Source organism: Parus major, chromosome 2 (assembly GCF_001522545.3).
Source record: "Parus major isolate Abel chromosome 2, Parus_major1.1, whole genome shotgun sequence".
Classification (NCBI taxonomy): domain Eukaryota; kingdom Metazoa; phylum Chordata; class Aves; order Passeriformes; family Paridae; genus Parus; species Parus major.
Genome location: NC_031769.1, coordinates 127094533 through 127109863, shown reverse-complemented (window position 1 = coordinate 127109863; position 15331 = coordinate 127094533). Strand labels below are relative to the sequence as shown.

The window sequence follows — 15331 nt, the reverse complement described above, 5'->3', positions numbered from 1 at the left end:
CTCATCCTACACCAGTAGTAATTTAAAGACTGGATTTGTTAAGTACTGTTAATTCTCAGCATTATTGTCTCAGTCTGCATCCTTGTGTACTGCCCCTGACTTGGAAAAAGAAGGCTTAACTAACAGAAAAACATATGGAAAGGTACTAAAATTTATTTTGAAAATGTTCCCTTTTCAGGCAGATATGAAGTATAACAATTACTTTTGATCAGAGCTGTGAATATTAGCAAGGAGGACAATTAGAGATATTTTGTGTTATCTACTACCCAGTGTCATCAAAACAGGATCTATCTGAACACACATTATTTATGTTGTCAACACTATTTTTTTCTCAAACTTACTTTGTTAATCTAACTGATACAGCAAGAGTAAAACCTGAGGAAAATAAAAAAGTGGATCCATTATCTGGGTATTCTAGTAAAAGAAACTTCAGAAATGTTAAAAGGAGAATATTTCCTTGTTTCTGGCAGATGAGAAATCAATTTTTTCAAGTTATAGCTTATAGCAAATGCAAAGGTATTACTACCAAGCTGTAACAGCTGTTCAGCTGCCAGATGATGTATTTGGTTGTCTTCCAGAATTTGCTATTATAATCACGAAACAGTGCTTTCTTTTTGCTCCTGATTGCTGATCTCGATCAAGCATTACCATGCGATGCAGTATGTTTTCACAACATAATCTCCTCAGTTAGTGCTGTGTGTCAGGTTTTAATGAGAAAAAGTAGATTGCCTTTTTTGTTTAAAGGATAAATTATTAACCTTTTGTGTTCTTTTTCCTTCCTTTCTTATTAAATTTCCCTTCTTCTTTTAATTTTTCTTTCAATGATGTGACCTTTTAAAAGTGGTGTTCTACTTGGAGACTTAGTGTACAGCCTAATTCTTTTAAAAATACACACATTTTTTGCATGTCTTTCACTAGTGAGAAGAGTTTGAGATTTGGTCCTTCAAAACCTATTTAATTTTCTTATTTTCTTAAGTAATTCTTTCCTAAAAATGTTGACGAATGGGAAGGCATATGTGTAATCATACATGTAATGAAGAATTGAATATTGGTGAATAAAGGACTTCTGCCATCAAGGTGCACATGTGCTCTCCAGGTCCTGAGTGGGGGTGTTTCTGGGGTTCTGCTAGTTGCACTGTGTGATGTCTCAGGTTTACAATTCTGCTTCTGCCTTAAAAAAAAAGAAAAAAAAAATTAAAATATTTTTTTCCAACTTGAGTATTTTTTGTGTTTCTGGACCTTAAAAAAACCCCTGAATCATCCCCAATTAGATCACAGCAATTTATTTTGCTTCCAAATTGCTGAATTTGGAGCTGAGAAAATCAGCTGAGAAAAGCTGACAGAGCTGAAGCAAAAAGGATGGTAAGTTGGGTACCTTTCCCTTCTGGGATTTGCTTGTAGGGGAAGGAAGGCAGGGCTTCTGATTGTATCCTTTTCATTGAGTCTGCTTAATGCCAACAACCTCAGGCTTTCTAAATGTTACAATACTTCTACCAGAGCATGGACAATTTCTGTAGAGTAAACTCTGCACTTTGCTGACAGACCCTGCAGTGCTTGGCATGGAAGTGAGGTGAATTTAATGTCTTGAGGTAAAGGTACACCTCTTCACACCTTGCGGTGACAGCTCTTCACCCTGCTCAATCCCTCCAGCAGCAGAACTTCACCATGGGCAGTAGATGCTTCTGGAGTGTCTGCAGGGAAATCTCCTTCCTTACCCCTGGAGAGGCTGCTTAGTTGTGAAGCCCCATAACCTATACCCCTCTCTCAAGCACATCTTGCTTTGCTCAGTCCAGTGCTAAGATCTTTCAGCTGTACAAGTGCCATCTGTTTACATCCATCTTCCACACCTATCCTAAATACTTCTCTGTTGTTTTCTGGATAATTTTTGAAATAATTCTTAACAATTTATGTTTGGTATGACAGCAACTGGCAGGACAGAAGAGAACACAATTTGTTCTTCAGATCCTTGACCATTTGTCCCAAGGCCCTGAGGTCCTGCTTGATCGTCCTTAATCTTGTTGGGACTTCGTATGTTCCCACCTGGAAAACCAGTGGGCAATAGTCAGTGGGCCATGCCAAGCTGGGAAGTTTCTTGGTGATTTCCCAAATGCTCACACACCTCCCTATGGGCTGGATACAGTTGGAACACTGGGTCCTCCATTCCTCTCAAAAGAGAGTCACCAATGACTACTACCCTTTGTTTTATATTAATTGAGGCTTTGATGTAGGGGGTGGGTTGCCCTGCCCTAGGCAACCCCTCCAACCTGGATGGATCCTCATCCACATTCTCATCTCCCTGGTCCTCATATTCCAGGGCCTCATATCTGTTGTTTGAGAGCACCTAGAGAGGTGAGGTAGGTCAGGAGGGAATTTGCCTGCCCACTGCAAGCTGAAGCACATCTCTACTCCCTAATGTCTCTTAAGAGCTCCTTCTTTTCCCTGGTATGAGTAATGGTAATAAGCAACATGATTCACCTTCCAAACGCTGGGATTTTAGTTTTTTATTATGTAGGCCTAATTCTATTCTGTAGCAGTAGATTAACTTCAATCTGTGTTGAGAGAAAAAAACAAAAAGTGATATAACTACTATGAAATGTAATAAGCAGGCAATTTAAATAGAGATGTCCGAAGTTCCTTTAAATCTTTGAGAAGAAATCAGACACATACACGTATTTGGAATGTGTTTTATTTGTTTATATATGTATCTATTCAGTACATGATGCAGTATGCAACATTTCAAAATAAATTAAGCTTTTAAATAAATAAATAAAAAACTAAGTTGAAGCTAATAAAAATATTGTACAGGAAGGATAAATGTAAAAGTCCAAACTCTCTGGTAAAGGGTCATACATTTGTAGTTTTGTGAAATAATAAGCAAACACAATAAGTACCATACAGCCATTTGAAACAATAGGCTTTTTTATGTTATTGGTAACTCTAGGGTTATTTTGCATTAGTGTCCTGAAGAACTTACATGCCTGGCTGTAAACTAAGACTTAGTGTAGTATTTAGGGCAGAAAAAAAGAGGACTAGAAATTAGTGAAGGGATTTTAGTCCTTAATTTCTATGATGATAATGAAATTCAACTGTTGTGTATTTCACCATGAGAGCTGACAACATTAGCTTAAAAAAGGCCCTATAAATGACATAAAACTTTTCAGAGCCAATCCCCTGGAGATTCTTCACATTTCATCGCTGGCATACTAATTAGCTTGTCTTGTCAAACTTTGATTGCCTTGTCATTTTAATGCAAGGTTTAAAGTAACAAAGTTTCTTTCAGTCACTGGCATTTACTACTTTTTAATTTCCCCAATGAGGGATTTTTATCTGTGTTGATAATGTCAGAGAAGCAGCTGAGCGCTAATAACTCTACAAAGTTAGTTCAAGCAGGGTGACCATCCTAGTACTTGGTGTGTCATATTTGCTCTTTAAACATGTTTAAAGATTAAATATTGTAGCAGAGCTATTGCACTGGCTCTGTTTGCATATGTGACACTAATGTAGACAGTGCCAAAATACATTGTGTCTCTTGGAAAAGCAGGACCCCTGTCTAAAGAAACAACTCCAAGTGAAAGCAGCATGCTGTATGTCTCCTGGTGTTTGGATAAAACAAAATTCTTTGTAGCAGTACCAAAAAGGGAGCCTCTGAACTTTCTCTGTGTCCCTTCACATGGGGCTTGTGCTGCTGGAAGCCCAGCTGCCCATCCTTACCAAGTAGAGCAGGAAGGATTTTCCACCACTGGCGCTAGCTCTGCTCTCAGTGGATGAGGAAAACATGCCAGCAGGAGGGCAACAAGCAGAAAATGGTTTGAGAAGTGTGGAAGCTTGGCCCCCAGATAGCTGGAGTTTGGTATGCAGAGACCAAAAGTTATGGGAGGTCTTGGGGAGAGATTTTTCACAGGCTGCAAGAGCAAATCAGTGGGCCATAGGACAACTGATGAAGTTTTCTCTCTTCTTGAAAGTTAGGTACAAATCTTAGCAGTAGTATTTGCAAAGTACTTGTAAAGACATAATTGACTGCACAAAATCACTCCACAGAGAATTATTAGCGACACAGTACATCAATTCAGATAAGGAAAAAATATTTCCTAAACAAAATGAGAGCTTACTGTCTGTCAATCATTTGCATATCTGCTTCATCTGTTGTGTAGTAAGATACCTCACTATGGAGACTTTATCTCATCTGGAACAAGTTAGATAGGAATAGATAACAACACATTCCTAGTGTATTTTAGCAAAGGATATTCTCTGATTTCATGCTGTTTGTATTCTGCTAAGTTAGTGAACTACATTTGATAAGATACAGTTTCATAGCTTTGTAGAAATTAAGGCCACAAAAGACTATTGGATCATTTGATCTGTAAGTTTATATGTTATAGATCATAAAACTTCATCCAAATACTTTCTACAAAGTCCAAGCACTTTGTTACAGCCAAAACTTACGTGTCTTACAAAATGCAGAGCAGCTTAATGTGCCAGGATTACCTTGGAGCAGATCATCTTTCTCAAGATTTCTTATGTCTCTACTTAGGACCAGTCTGTACCACTTCAAAGAATAATCAGCAACAGCAAAACATCAAATCCTAGAAATGAAACCGATGTAATTGGACGAAAATGTCAACAGCAAAAGAAAACTTTTGATGCTATATAAAAAAAGTCTGAGCAGTTAAACATAGGGTGCTATTACTTTTAATAACCTGATACTTTGGGGGCTCAGAATGCAGTACTGACCGTGGAAGTAATCTGAGTTTTCTTAGGTCTCTGAAGGAGAGGAGCAGCTAGGAGAGCTGAGTTTGCTGACTCCTGGCAGCCAGGTCCTTCTTTTGACACAAGCCCAAGCTGCAGTATTCTTTCCAATTGCTAAATAAAATACTTTTTTCAGAGAGATCACATGATAAAAAACTCACAGGTATAAAAGTCCATATTTTCCTGAAGAATGTTCAATCATTCTTGCTCCTAGTAAATGGCATCTTAGTTTAAGGCTGAACTTATCTAACTGCAGCTGGGCCTTTAAAGTTTCTTGTAAACAGGATAAAAGGACCCCACACTGTGAAATGCTTTACTTAAATACAGGTGTATATAATTATATGCTGTAACCAAACTGCCTCTCATTCTTCTCTATGATAAAATAAATACCGGTCATCTCCCTGCTGGAAATCCCTCCACCTTTGTACATCCAGAAATCACACTGAGGGAGTAGTTACCCATGAAATCCAAAGACTCCACTTTATAAGGACTGTCTGCATCTTTGATATCTGTATATATTATTTTGCATTTAGTTGTTGTAAAATGAATCCTGTTGCTTTGTGAGCATATTGCCAGGTGTTTTTGATGACTCTCTAATAGTACCTTGTTCTCATTATTTGAGACAACAATGATCTTTTTTTCCACCTGAAATTTTCACAGTAAAAAATAAGAACCTAAAAAGTGTAGATGAAAGTTCATAAATTACTTTTGTTGCCTTCTTTTAGCAATAGAATTTCCTGCATTAAGGAAGTAAACATTCATTTATAAATATGATTTTGTTGAAACTGACTCATGCTTGACTCATGGTCACAGCGACTATAACTTAATGTCTTCAGCTAAAAACTACATGAGGTAAAAAGATTGTCAATTCCTATATATTTATTTTCACAGGTATCCTTGGTCAGCATGATTTTCTTTTTGTCTCTTTTCAGAAAGAGCTAGGGAGAGGTTAGCATTTCGAAGAGAGCAATTTGTTGTACTCTTTCATTTAGTTTTAAGCAGATTTCAGGTAAAAACAGTGTGATTCTATTTGAAGAAAAATTAAAAACCATGTAAAACCCCCCTGACATTTCCTGGAAGTATGATATTTCTCCATATGTTTAGGATATGATGCTGTCATACACAGTGTCCAGATTTGTGTTATCATAGCTAACATTTTTTCCTCACCCCCTCTCCTGGTTAATCTTGTTTAGATCCCAGCTCTGCCACTTGCTCTATCAGGGTGAATTTGAGTACATAATCCAAGTCTTTTGGCATGAGAGACATAAAACTGACAAAAATGATAGGAGAATTAAATTTTCATTATGCTGTAATGATATGTGTTTCCTTTATGAAAAGTTTCTGGAAAACTTAACCAAACTGAAATCAGTAGGGTTCTACATATATTATTCTGCATGTAAAAGAATAAAATAGAAAATTCTATTCCTTTTTAAAGGCTTCTGTGACGGTACTTTGGGATTTGAGAGCAGGAATGTTGTTTCCTAGTGTTCTGAACCGTGATATAAAAGGAAAAAAAAAGGAGAAAAAACCCTCTGATCATTTTAAGTGTATTTCTATAGGACTTTTTCCCTATTCTTTAATTATTCATGGTGAAATTCTTTGAGTAAATGGATTTTGCAGAGGATGATGGGGATGATCCATAAAGTGCAAGAGAAAGGGAGCTGTATATGCCAAGCGGGGAGTATTTTAACATTTCATTTCTATGCATGACTTAAAATACAGATAGCAAAGCCTGAAAAGTATAAAACAAATTAAAATGACAATATATATCTGTTGTTGCAAATACAGTACGGTGATGTAGCATCTCTGTTGCTATTTGCCTTGCAAAATTTATAAAAGTTCATAAACTGGATGCAATTCTTAGAAGGCTACATATCCCTAGCAGAGAGCCAGATGTGAAAGGCCATTTATTTTAAATTTTTGTTACTCTGCCTTTTTCAGTAACTCAAAATTAAGGTTCTTGCATTATTCTCAGACCTGGAGTTTTAGTAAAGCTTTTCCATTCCCAGGGATAATAAATACTGATCATCCACCCAGTTCCTAATGGCTGTGCAAGGAAAATAATATTGTTATCACAGTGCTACTCATTGTGAAACTTCGGCAGAGGAATTAAAGAACTGCTTCTGTCAAGCAGTTACTGGGCAGCCTGAGAATGAAACTCAAGATTTTCCTTTCCACTTCCTTTGAAACAAATCTTTAATGCAAAGGTTCCTGAAAAGTTGCTACTGCTACCCACAGCATTTCTTAAGGGAGACTGGGGAGAAGGGAGGGGAAAGGTAAACCTATTGTAAAGCAGAAAGCGTGGGAAGTGTGGCATCCAAACAAGGGAAAAACTTTTTAATACTGGAATGAATTTGCTCTCTGTGTCAAGTGTGAACGGTGCCTTCATTGTATGGTTTTGTTGTCCACTCCTGAGCAGATGGAGCCTGCAGTTGTATGTCACTTGTTTATTACATCCTCTTAAGATTAGTAGCTGTGTGGCCAGATGGGTCTGGGAGCACAGCTGTGGATACAAGGAAATAAATGAAACCTGTCTGATGCTGCCATGCCCTTTTGTGAGATACTGACGTGTTGCAACTGCAACAAAGCAAAAATCACTTTCCTTTAATATATGAATGAATTAGATGTAGTTTTTTTAAAAATCAAATCATCAAATCAGGAGGATGAAGTTCAATTCTAAGGAGGTTGGTACAATTCTAAGAAGAAAATGTAGTTGAAATCTGTAGCCAACAGCCTCAGCAAATTTGCAGGAGCAATTTTAATGTGGTAAAACAAATTTAAAGTACATCTCAATCATCCATATAAAATATAAAGCAAAGGTTTCTATAGAATAAAGAATATGTTCCTATAGAACATATGCCAACTAGGCAGTAGTATTTCAGAATTTATTAGATGGCATATGTTGAATTATTGATCCAACATTCTGATAAACTATATAATGCATTCATGTAAATGCAAATTAAATGCTGTTCTATAGAAGAATGCCAGATTATGGTCTAGACTTTAAAAAATGAAATGCACAGTTTTAACTCCTTCATGTCGGTGAACACAATGCTGGTCACCAACCTAGAGATGCTGGGTAGGATTAATCCCACGATGCACAAGAGGTACCATCTTCATTCCCTTCTAGTCTAAAAGAAGAAGTGGTCATTTTGGTAAAGAATTCACTTGTCTGCTTTTAGAGGACACAATGAATCTTACACCAAAGATGGACAGATTCTGTCCTCGGACAGTAAAGTTTGTCTTGTTGTCTTGATTCAATGTAGGCACCTCCTTTCAGTCCCACTGACAGAGTAGGTTTGATGTGACATCCTCTGTACAAATTCAGATCAGATGTTTTAAATCACTTTTTTATTTCCTCATTTTAAATGTACATGGGGATTGTTCTGATGTAATTGTTTATAACTTAATATGAAGCTGAGAATTGGAGGGGAAGTTTTGCTTCTTTCCTTAGAAGGAGAGTGGGGTTTGGAGGTACAAACTAACCTTTGGAGCATCTCAAGTGCATAATTTTAAAAATTCATCATGATGATCAAGAGTCAAGCAGTAGATGTTGTTAGCTATAGAGTCATACTTTCTGTGAGCTGAAGGGACATAAGGATTTTTTTCTCAGATTTATCATTCATCTTTCATTACCTAGCAAAATGAGACTCAGCACTATAGGAAGTGTGCTGTGCCTTACAGAAAAATAAAAACTTAAAAATGTGAAATACAGTGTCTTTGAAAGAAATAAAAATGAAAGAAATATAGGAAACAAAAGAAATACAAAGAGGATGATTGTACTGTAATTATATTTTTACAGAGTCCAGCCTTAAGATGATAGGCAGTCACATAATGAGTATAATGTGTAGTATAAAAACATTTTTCTGCTTCTGAAAGCTGCTATAAATCATGTATACTTTGGAAGTCTCTTTTATGTTAATTAAGGAAGATGCATCAAGTTGCAATATTTTATGGGAAGAGAATCAAGTGCAAGTGCAAATTGTTGTGCTTTTTGCCTTATTGCAGAGCAGAAGAAAGAAAAGTTTCATCCAATTCTGAAGGAGTTGGTAGTTCCATATTGTACTGCATGCCAGGAGGTTGGGAGGTAGAGGTAGCAATTTTCATTGACTTCCACCATACTGTGTTTGCTTCATTAAAAAATTACAAATTTGTTGGCAAAAAGCAGTAACATATTGCTAGAAAACATCAAAATTCACAGTGTAAATTCATAACTTAAATTTGTGTTCAAAACTGTGGTTTGTGAATTCTGTCTTTTCCTTTAAAAAAGAGGGAATAAGATAATAAAAAGACATAAAGCTCCTGTTTCTAGGTAAGACTAAAGATTTTAAAGCTAAATATCTTCTTTCTGATGGTATATCAGACTCACCAAAATCTTTATTAAGTGAATGGATTCTACAGCATTTGAAATGGTAACCACAATAGAGAAATCATTAAAGCATCAATGCCTTATGCAATTATAGATGTGTGATGTTATTTTAATATGCACTGTAGAAGGGAAATGATATTTATTCCTGATTAATCTGAAAATGTGGTATTATTTCTAACAGGTTTTTGGTTTTGTTTTCTTTTATTTCTACAGGAAGTTGCCCTTGTCCTTGCAGCTATACTGGTATTTTTGTTGGCTTTCTATGCTTTTTTTTATCTTAATGTTTCCAATGAAGTTGACCTTGATCTGGATCCAGATGAAAACTAGTAGATGCAATGAATCTATCATCAAGATTTCTTCAGCTTCAACAAGACTACATAGGAACACACAGACTCTTCACTGTAAGACAGTAAATGATGCCATTTCTTTAAGTCTAGACTCTTAAAGAAGTTTTGCAATACATCAGTCATATTCCACATCTCCAAAATAAGAACACTTATGCCTGGCCAAGTGTATTTGTTTGACACCAAAGCCAGGAGCAACAATACAATACATGAAGTTTGTTGTTTACATTATTTTTTTTCTCAGGCAGAGAATTTTGATTGTAAAATACAGGTGCTACTATTATCATGAGTATTGATGCTGACTTCACAGAAGTGTCTGCTTTGACCAAATTTAGGAATCAGAGCTTCCTAATAACCAGATTAGTTTTCTGTTCCTTTCTGAAAAGAAAGCAGAAATACCAAAGTCTTTTCTTCATTTGTGTTTAAAATATATTAAAACCCCCTCATCCTTTCTGTCCCTTTTAATCTTTCTCATTCATGTGTGCACATGCATGAAGATGGAAGACATGGTAGGAAAAAAATATCTTCTTACAAACAGTCTGTCACCTTCTATATGGTCTTAATTTTCTGTCATTCCAGATTCTGTGTGCCCGTATATCTACAGTAATCTTTTTCATTCTTTTGCCAACTGTTCAGCACACATGTGTTCTGTTAGAAATGGCACCTGGATGACAGAAGCTCGAACATTCACATATGCTTCTGAAACACAGTTCTTTGCCTCCTGTGCTGTCTGAACTAGTGTAAATAGAAAGTTTAGTCGATGTTAGTTTTAATTAGTGTATTGGTCTACTATTCAAATAAAGTCAAAATTGTATTTTAATTATGCTCTTCCTGATGGTTTTGGTATCAACTTGCTCTACCTGTTAGGGGCATGTTGTATAAAAACATTACTTTTCAGCTGTACAATCATTTAATCATCAGACTAATGTAAGAGGCTGTAAGTAATATGAAAACAAATTTTTTTATGGCATACTAATAACTTGTAAATCTTGGCTCCATTGCATCCTTCAGTTCTTGCAAAGTACCTTTCAAATTAGGCACTTTAGATAGCATTTTTGTTCCTTTTGGTAGCCAAAAGCTACTTGAAGAATTTGGTGTGTCAGAGAAGCTGCAGAGAGCTTTAAAATTCTGGCTTTATCCTGTTCTGCTTTTTTTTTGGCATATAACTGAGCTTGTGAATGTAAAGACTCAGTTTTGGTCCTCTTAAAAATGTGATCAGTCTTTCTCTGAGATTCAGTTACGATTCAGTTTAATATCAAGAACATGTAGAGCCATCGGTGCTGAATGTGGCAAGGAAATTTAGGTAGACTGACTTTAAGGAAAGTTTTCATAATTCTGCAGTTAGTGAGCTAGTTTGGTTTTTTCTTTGACATGAATTTCAGAGCTGAATGTTAGATTTAATTGCAACTGAGGTATTTACTGTCTTGTTCCTGAGATGCCTGACTAAGATTTTGTATAGTGATTTTGAAGACAAAGGGATACAAATCACAGCAAATATTATAATGGGAAATAGATTTCTTTTAAATTGACACAGTCCCATTATCACCACTTAAGAAACTTGGATCAATACAGTTAATTTTTAAAACATACAGTAACTATGACCATATACATTATGAGTCTCTAAGGATACACTTCATATGTGTCTTAGTTTTCATTTACTTTGTCATGCAAAACAGCTCATCTAGAAATTCAGGGTACAAGTCTTCCAAAAAACATATGAAAGAGAAATGTAGATATGCAAATATATCTCATTTTCTAATTATGACTGTTACAGACACAAAATCTTAACATTTATGCATGCTTATGACTTATAGTCCACTATAAGTCACATATACTAGTCACACACATGACCAAACACCTCGCAACTTGTTGAATATATGGTGAAGCATTATCTGAAACATGGCCCAATTTCCAGTGGAGGGAAAAGCATATCACAAGCTGTCTCCTTGGATGTGACATGCCTTTCACTTCACCAGCAGCCAACCACATGGCACAGAAGCTGCAGACCTGTCCTGTTACTTTACATTAGCAGTTTTCATTTTCTATAACATGCTGGAAGGATTCCTTCCTTAATGTCAGCATACAGCTCTCCAGGTCATGTATGGTCTGAGAAAGATGTGTAGTTACTCCCTTCATGCAGGTCATCTCGTAACCTGCTCTCTCAATTGGTCACATTAAAAAGCAAGCAATTCTTACTGAATGTCAAATTTATGAACATGAAGTTCCTAAAACAGGAATATTCCATTTCCCATAACTATGAATCAGACCAAATCTAAAGTGCGTATGTATGTGATTCTGTCAGCTTCCCCAGTGTGTGACTTATGAGTCCATACTGCCCACAGTTTGCAGTTTGTCTGTTGTTTGGATTAGGTCTTTCCGTTTGCATGAAAGATCATAGAATCATGAAATCATTGAATGGTTTGGGTTAGAAGGGACAGAAAAGATCATCTAGTTCCAAAATCTCTGCCATGGGCGGAGGCACCTTCTACTGGGGCACATTACTCAAAGCCCCGTCCTGGTCTCAAACACCTCCAGGGATGGGGCATCCACAGCTTCCTTGGGCAACTTGTTCCAGTGCATTACCACCCTCAGAATAAAGAATGCTTTCCTAATGTCTAAGCTCAAGTTACTCCCTTTTAGTATAAATCAGCTAACTCTTACATTGTCACTACATCGTCTTGTAAGAAATCCATCTGTTTGTAGGCTCCCTTCTGGTACTAGAAGGATATTCTCATGTGACAGGAAAATTGATTTTTTCTTAGACCAGGTAGACTTCTGTTCATTGTCTATGTACAAAATACATAGTAAGTATTGCAGCAAATGCACGTCTTCTCTTATCAGTACAATAATTCCTAATGGGACATGTGACTTATTTTGCTCTTAATTATATCTGAGATTGAAATATGCCTTTTGGATTTTGGACCACTAATCTTTGTATGAGTTGCTCAGTCTCTATTTTAATAAATGATTTTTATTCTATTTTGATTCTCTTATTAATGTTGAACACATTGAATTATGTGTACATTTGAAAGTACATTAACGCAATCTGAACAGCACAATGTTCAAAACTAAGCACTGTTGTCAGTTTTAGAATATCTGGATTACTTTAGGCAGCACTAACCACTAAACTCATATTAAAACTAAATGTGGCCTATGAATACTTAAAAGACAATGAAGAGATCTTCCTTTGGCATCCTACCCAATACTAATAGATCAGATCTCTTTCTGGAGTTGATCCATGCAGTTCTATCACTTCAGTCTTACAACACTTTTTTTATTATAAAATTACTAATTGTAATTTTATATGCTTGTTTCAGAGAAGGCTTGCTGATCAAATAATTTACACAGCAACCTGGCTTAATGAGTTTTTTCAAAGATATTCACCTGAAGGAAAAGGTAGACACTGGTAGTTGCCCTCTACTCCTGGAGTAAACTGAATTTCTTTCTAGCAGGGGTTATGGAGGAGATGCCTATACCGACTCCATGTGCTGTGGGTAGGAGCAGATGTCCTGTCTGGAAGAATCTCTGGCTAGGAAGGTGTAACAGTCTTCCAGCAGTGATTTTGCCCAGTAAATCTTGTAGGTGGTGTTCCTTTTCTCTTTGACTATTCAAAAGCAGAGCCAGTATGTAGACCATCTCAGGACAGAAGCCTCAATCTAGTATTTTAACTAGTGCTTCTAGTGAACCTTGCCAAGGAAAGGCTCTAGCTCTACTACCTAGACTCCATAAACATATTTTACTAGGAGCTTAGGAGGCATGTTAAGCATTTCCCTAATAGACTTTAGAGATACATTTAAACTTTTCTTGAAAAGTGCTGTAGTTCACTGTTGCATGTCATATAGACATCATGTGATTCAGAATCAGCTCCTTCTATGCATCAAACCAGCTCTAGCAGAACTTGTAGACTGGGAGATTGTGCGTTGCAGGTAACTACAACATGAGCAAACTTATCTGTTTACTTAGGTGTCCTCTAGAGCAGCTGACCTAAAAGTTTTGTTTGAAAACGTAGGTTTTGAACAACTCTACTAAAGGAAAGCACAGTGAAAGCCCTACAGAACTGTTCATGCCTCTTCCATGAAAGTTGCTCCTATGGAGGAGGCTCATCTGCTGACTTAGGGCCAACTTTTGAATGCTGCCATTTTCAGAAGAAAAAAGCTGATAGGAGCTCCCAGTAGAGGGATGACTGATAAGGGATTGTCCCTGTAAGGCACAACTGAGCCAGTTGGTTAAGGTCAAATGCATTCAGGATGATTCTCTGTAGAGAACTGTACTTGAAAAGCAGAGTAGGCAAGTTAGAGTGCAAATAAAAAAGATGCTACAGATCTTGATCGCATTTCAAGTTCTACTTACAGTAGCATAGTAATTAGTGGTGCTTATGACTAAGAAAATAACAATATGGCACATCAATAAGACAGCAGAAATGTGATGTTGGAACTGCATCCTAAAAGATTTTACAGTGGATTATGCCTGCACTTTGGGAAGTGAAGCCATGAGATGAATAAATTGGCAAAGATTATCTGTGCTCTTATGCTTACAGTATTTTTCCCTGAAAGAGCCGGCAGAGATATTTTGCAGTACTTTTCCCCATCATCTTCTTAGTTTGCTGTAATGCATTTTTGTAGATTTATTTCTTTCTACACTTTTCTGAGAGTGAAAAAATATTTTTTTGAAGTTCATCAATTCATTTAATTGACAGAATCCTCTACTCATCCTTTTATCCCCCCTTAATCACAATCAAATTAGAGGGGAGACAGCCAAAATGTTAGGTACCAGTGTCTCTCAAGCAGATGTCACACCACTATTTTTTAGCTCGTTTAAATGAATAAACATGTTAAACTGTGAAGTATTACATTTTAGATTTTTTCATTAAAAAAATGGGACAATCTGTTTACTGTCCTTAATTGAGACAACAGTCCTGGTGGTTGCCAGTTTTGGCAGTTGTAATGATGAACTATAAATATTGGGACAGACTAACTGATGATTGTGGAGGATAGTTCAAGTACAATACTCATTCTGCATGAATACTTTCTTCAGTGCTACATTTTTTCTAGATTCCATGATTGTTGTACTGGTTTTGCATGTTAAAAGCAAATAAATACCTGACTAGTCAATCAATAGGCTTGATTCTGTTGTGTTATTTTCCATAGCAATATGAAGCATTGAAAAGCAGTCCACCCTGGACCACAGTTCATGCCTTGCCCAAACTCTTCCTAAAAGGTGTATGTCCACGTCAGTTACAAATATGAGCTGCAAAGAGCTTTGTCTTGATGAATTGTGGAAAAACAAAGCAACATAGAGTTCTTTAGTACTCTTTTTGCCATTTCACAGAGATATCGTAGAAATTTAAAATAGTGCAGCCACAGGAGGTGAATATGGAGTTTGGTGACAGATGTGTGTCTATCGCACTTCCTCCAGAAGCAAAACTGGAAGAAAATCAAAGCAAAATGGCCAGTTCTTCCGGGAGCCAACCACCTCACAACTCACCATGTTGCTCAAGAAGTGCTACCACAACTTCTTTTTCATAGGACGATAAAAGAGCCCCAAGAAGATAAAGGTGTCTGGAGCAAAGCAGCTTCTTCTTGGACCAATGGACCATTTATTTAAGTAAGAAAGAAACAGGGTTTGGGGATTTACATAAAGCATGAGTCAGAGTAGTTGCTGCTGCCTTCATGTGTAAAAAGGTCACATTATGCCAAGCTAGAGTAGCTTTGTGTGTCTGTTACAGAGTTAAATGTAAGTGTTTTGATATTGGCAATGTCCACATTTCTCTAGAGGCACCTTCTCCTGTGAGACTATTAGCAGAGAGGAGGGGTGTGGAGGGAAATGGCAGGGGAGCCCTTTTGCTGACTCTGCACTTCTAAAGCATCTCTCC

General features: G+C 36.8%; 1 protein-coding gene across 4 annotated transcripts in view; it reads left to right on the top strand.

Annotated features, from left to right (window-relative positions):
* Positions 1 to 14574, top strand: part of TRIQK (triple QxxK/R motif containing) — a 60673-nt gene extending 46099 nt beyond the window's left edge. For 2 of the 4 annotated variants that reach the window (XM_033512340.1, XM_033512339.1), the window contains exon 5: positions 9329 to 14574. In XM_033512340.1, the coding sequence (XP_033368231.1) occupies positions 9329 to 9442 (114 nt within the window). In that variant the 3' untranslated portion in view covers positions 9443 to 14574. Of the gene's footprint in view, positions 1 to 8754; positions 8840 to 9328 lie in introns of all 4 variants that reach the window. The other 2 variants (XR_001519699.2, XM_015619393.3) reach the window with 2 other exon arrangements.
* Positions 14575 to 15331: the final 757 nt, after the last annotated feature.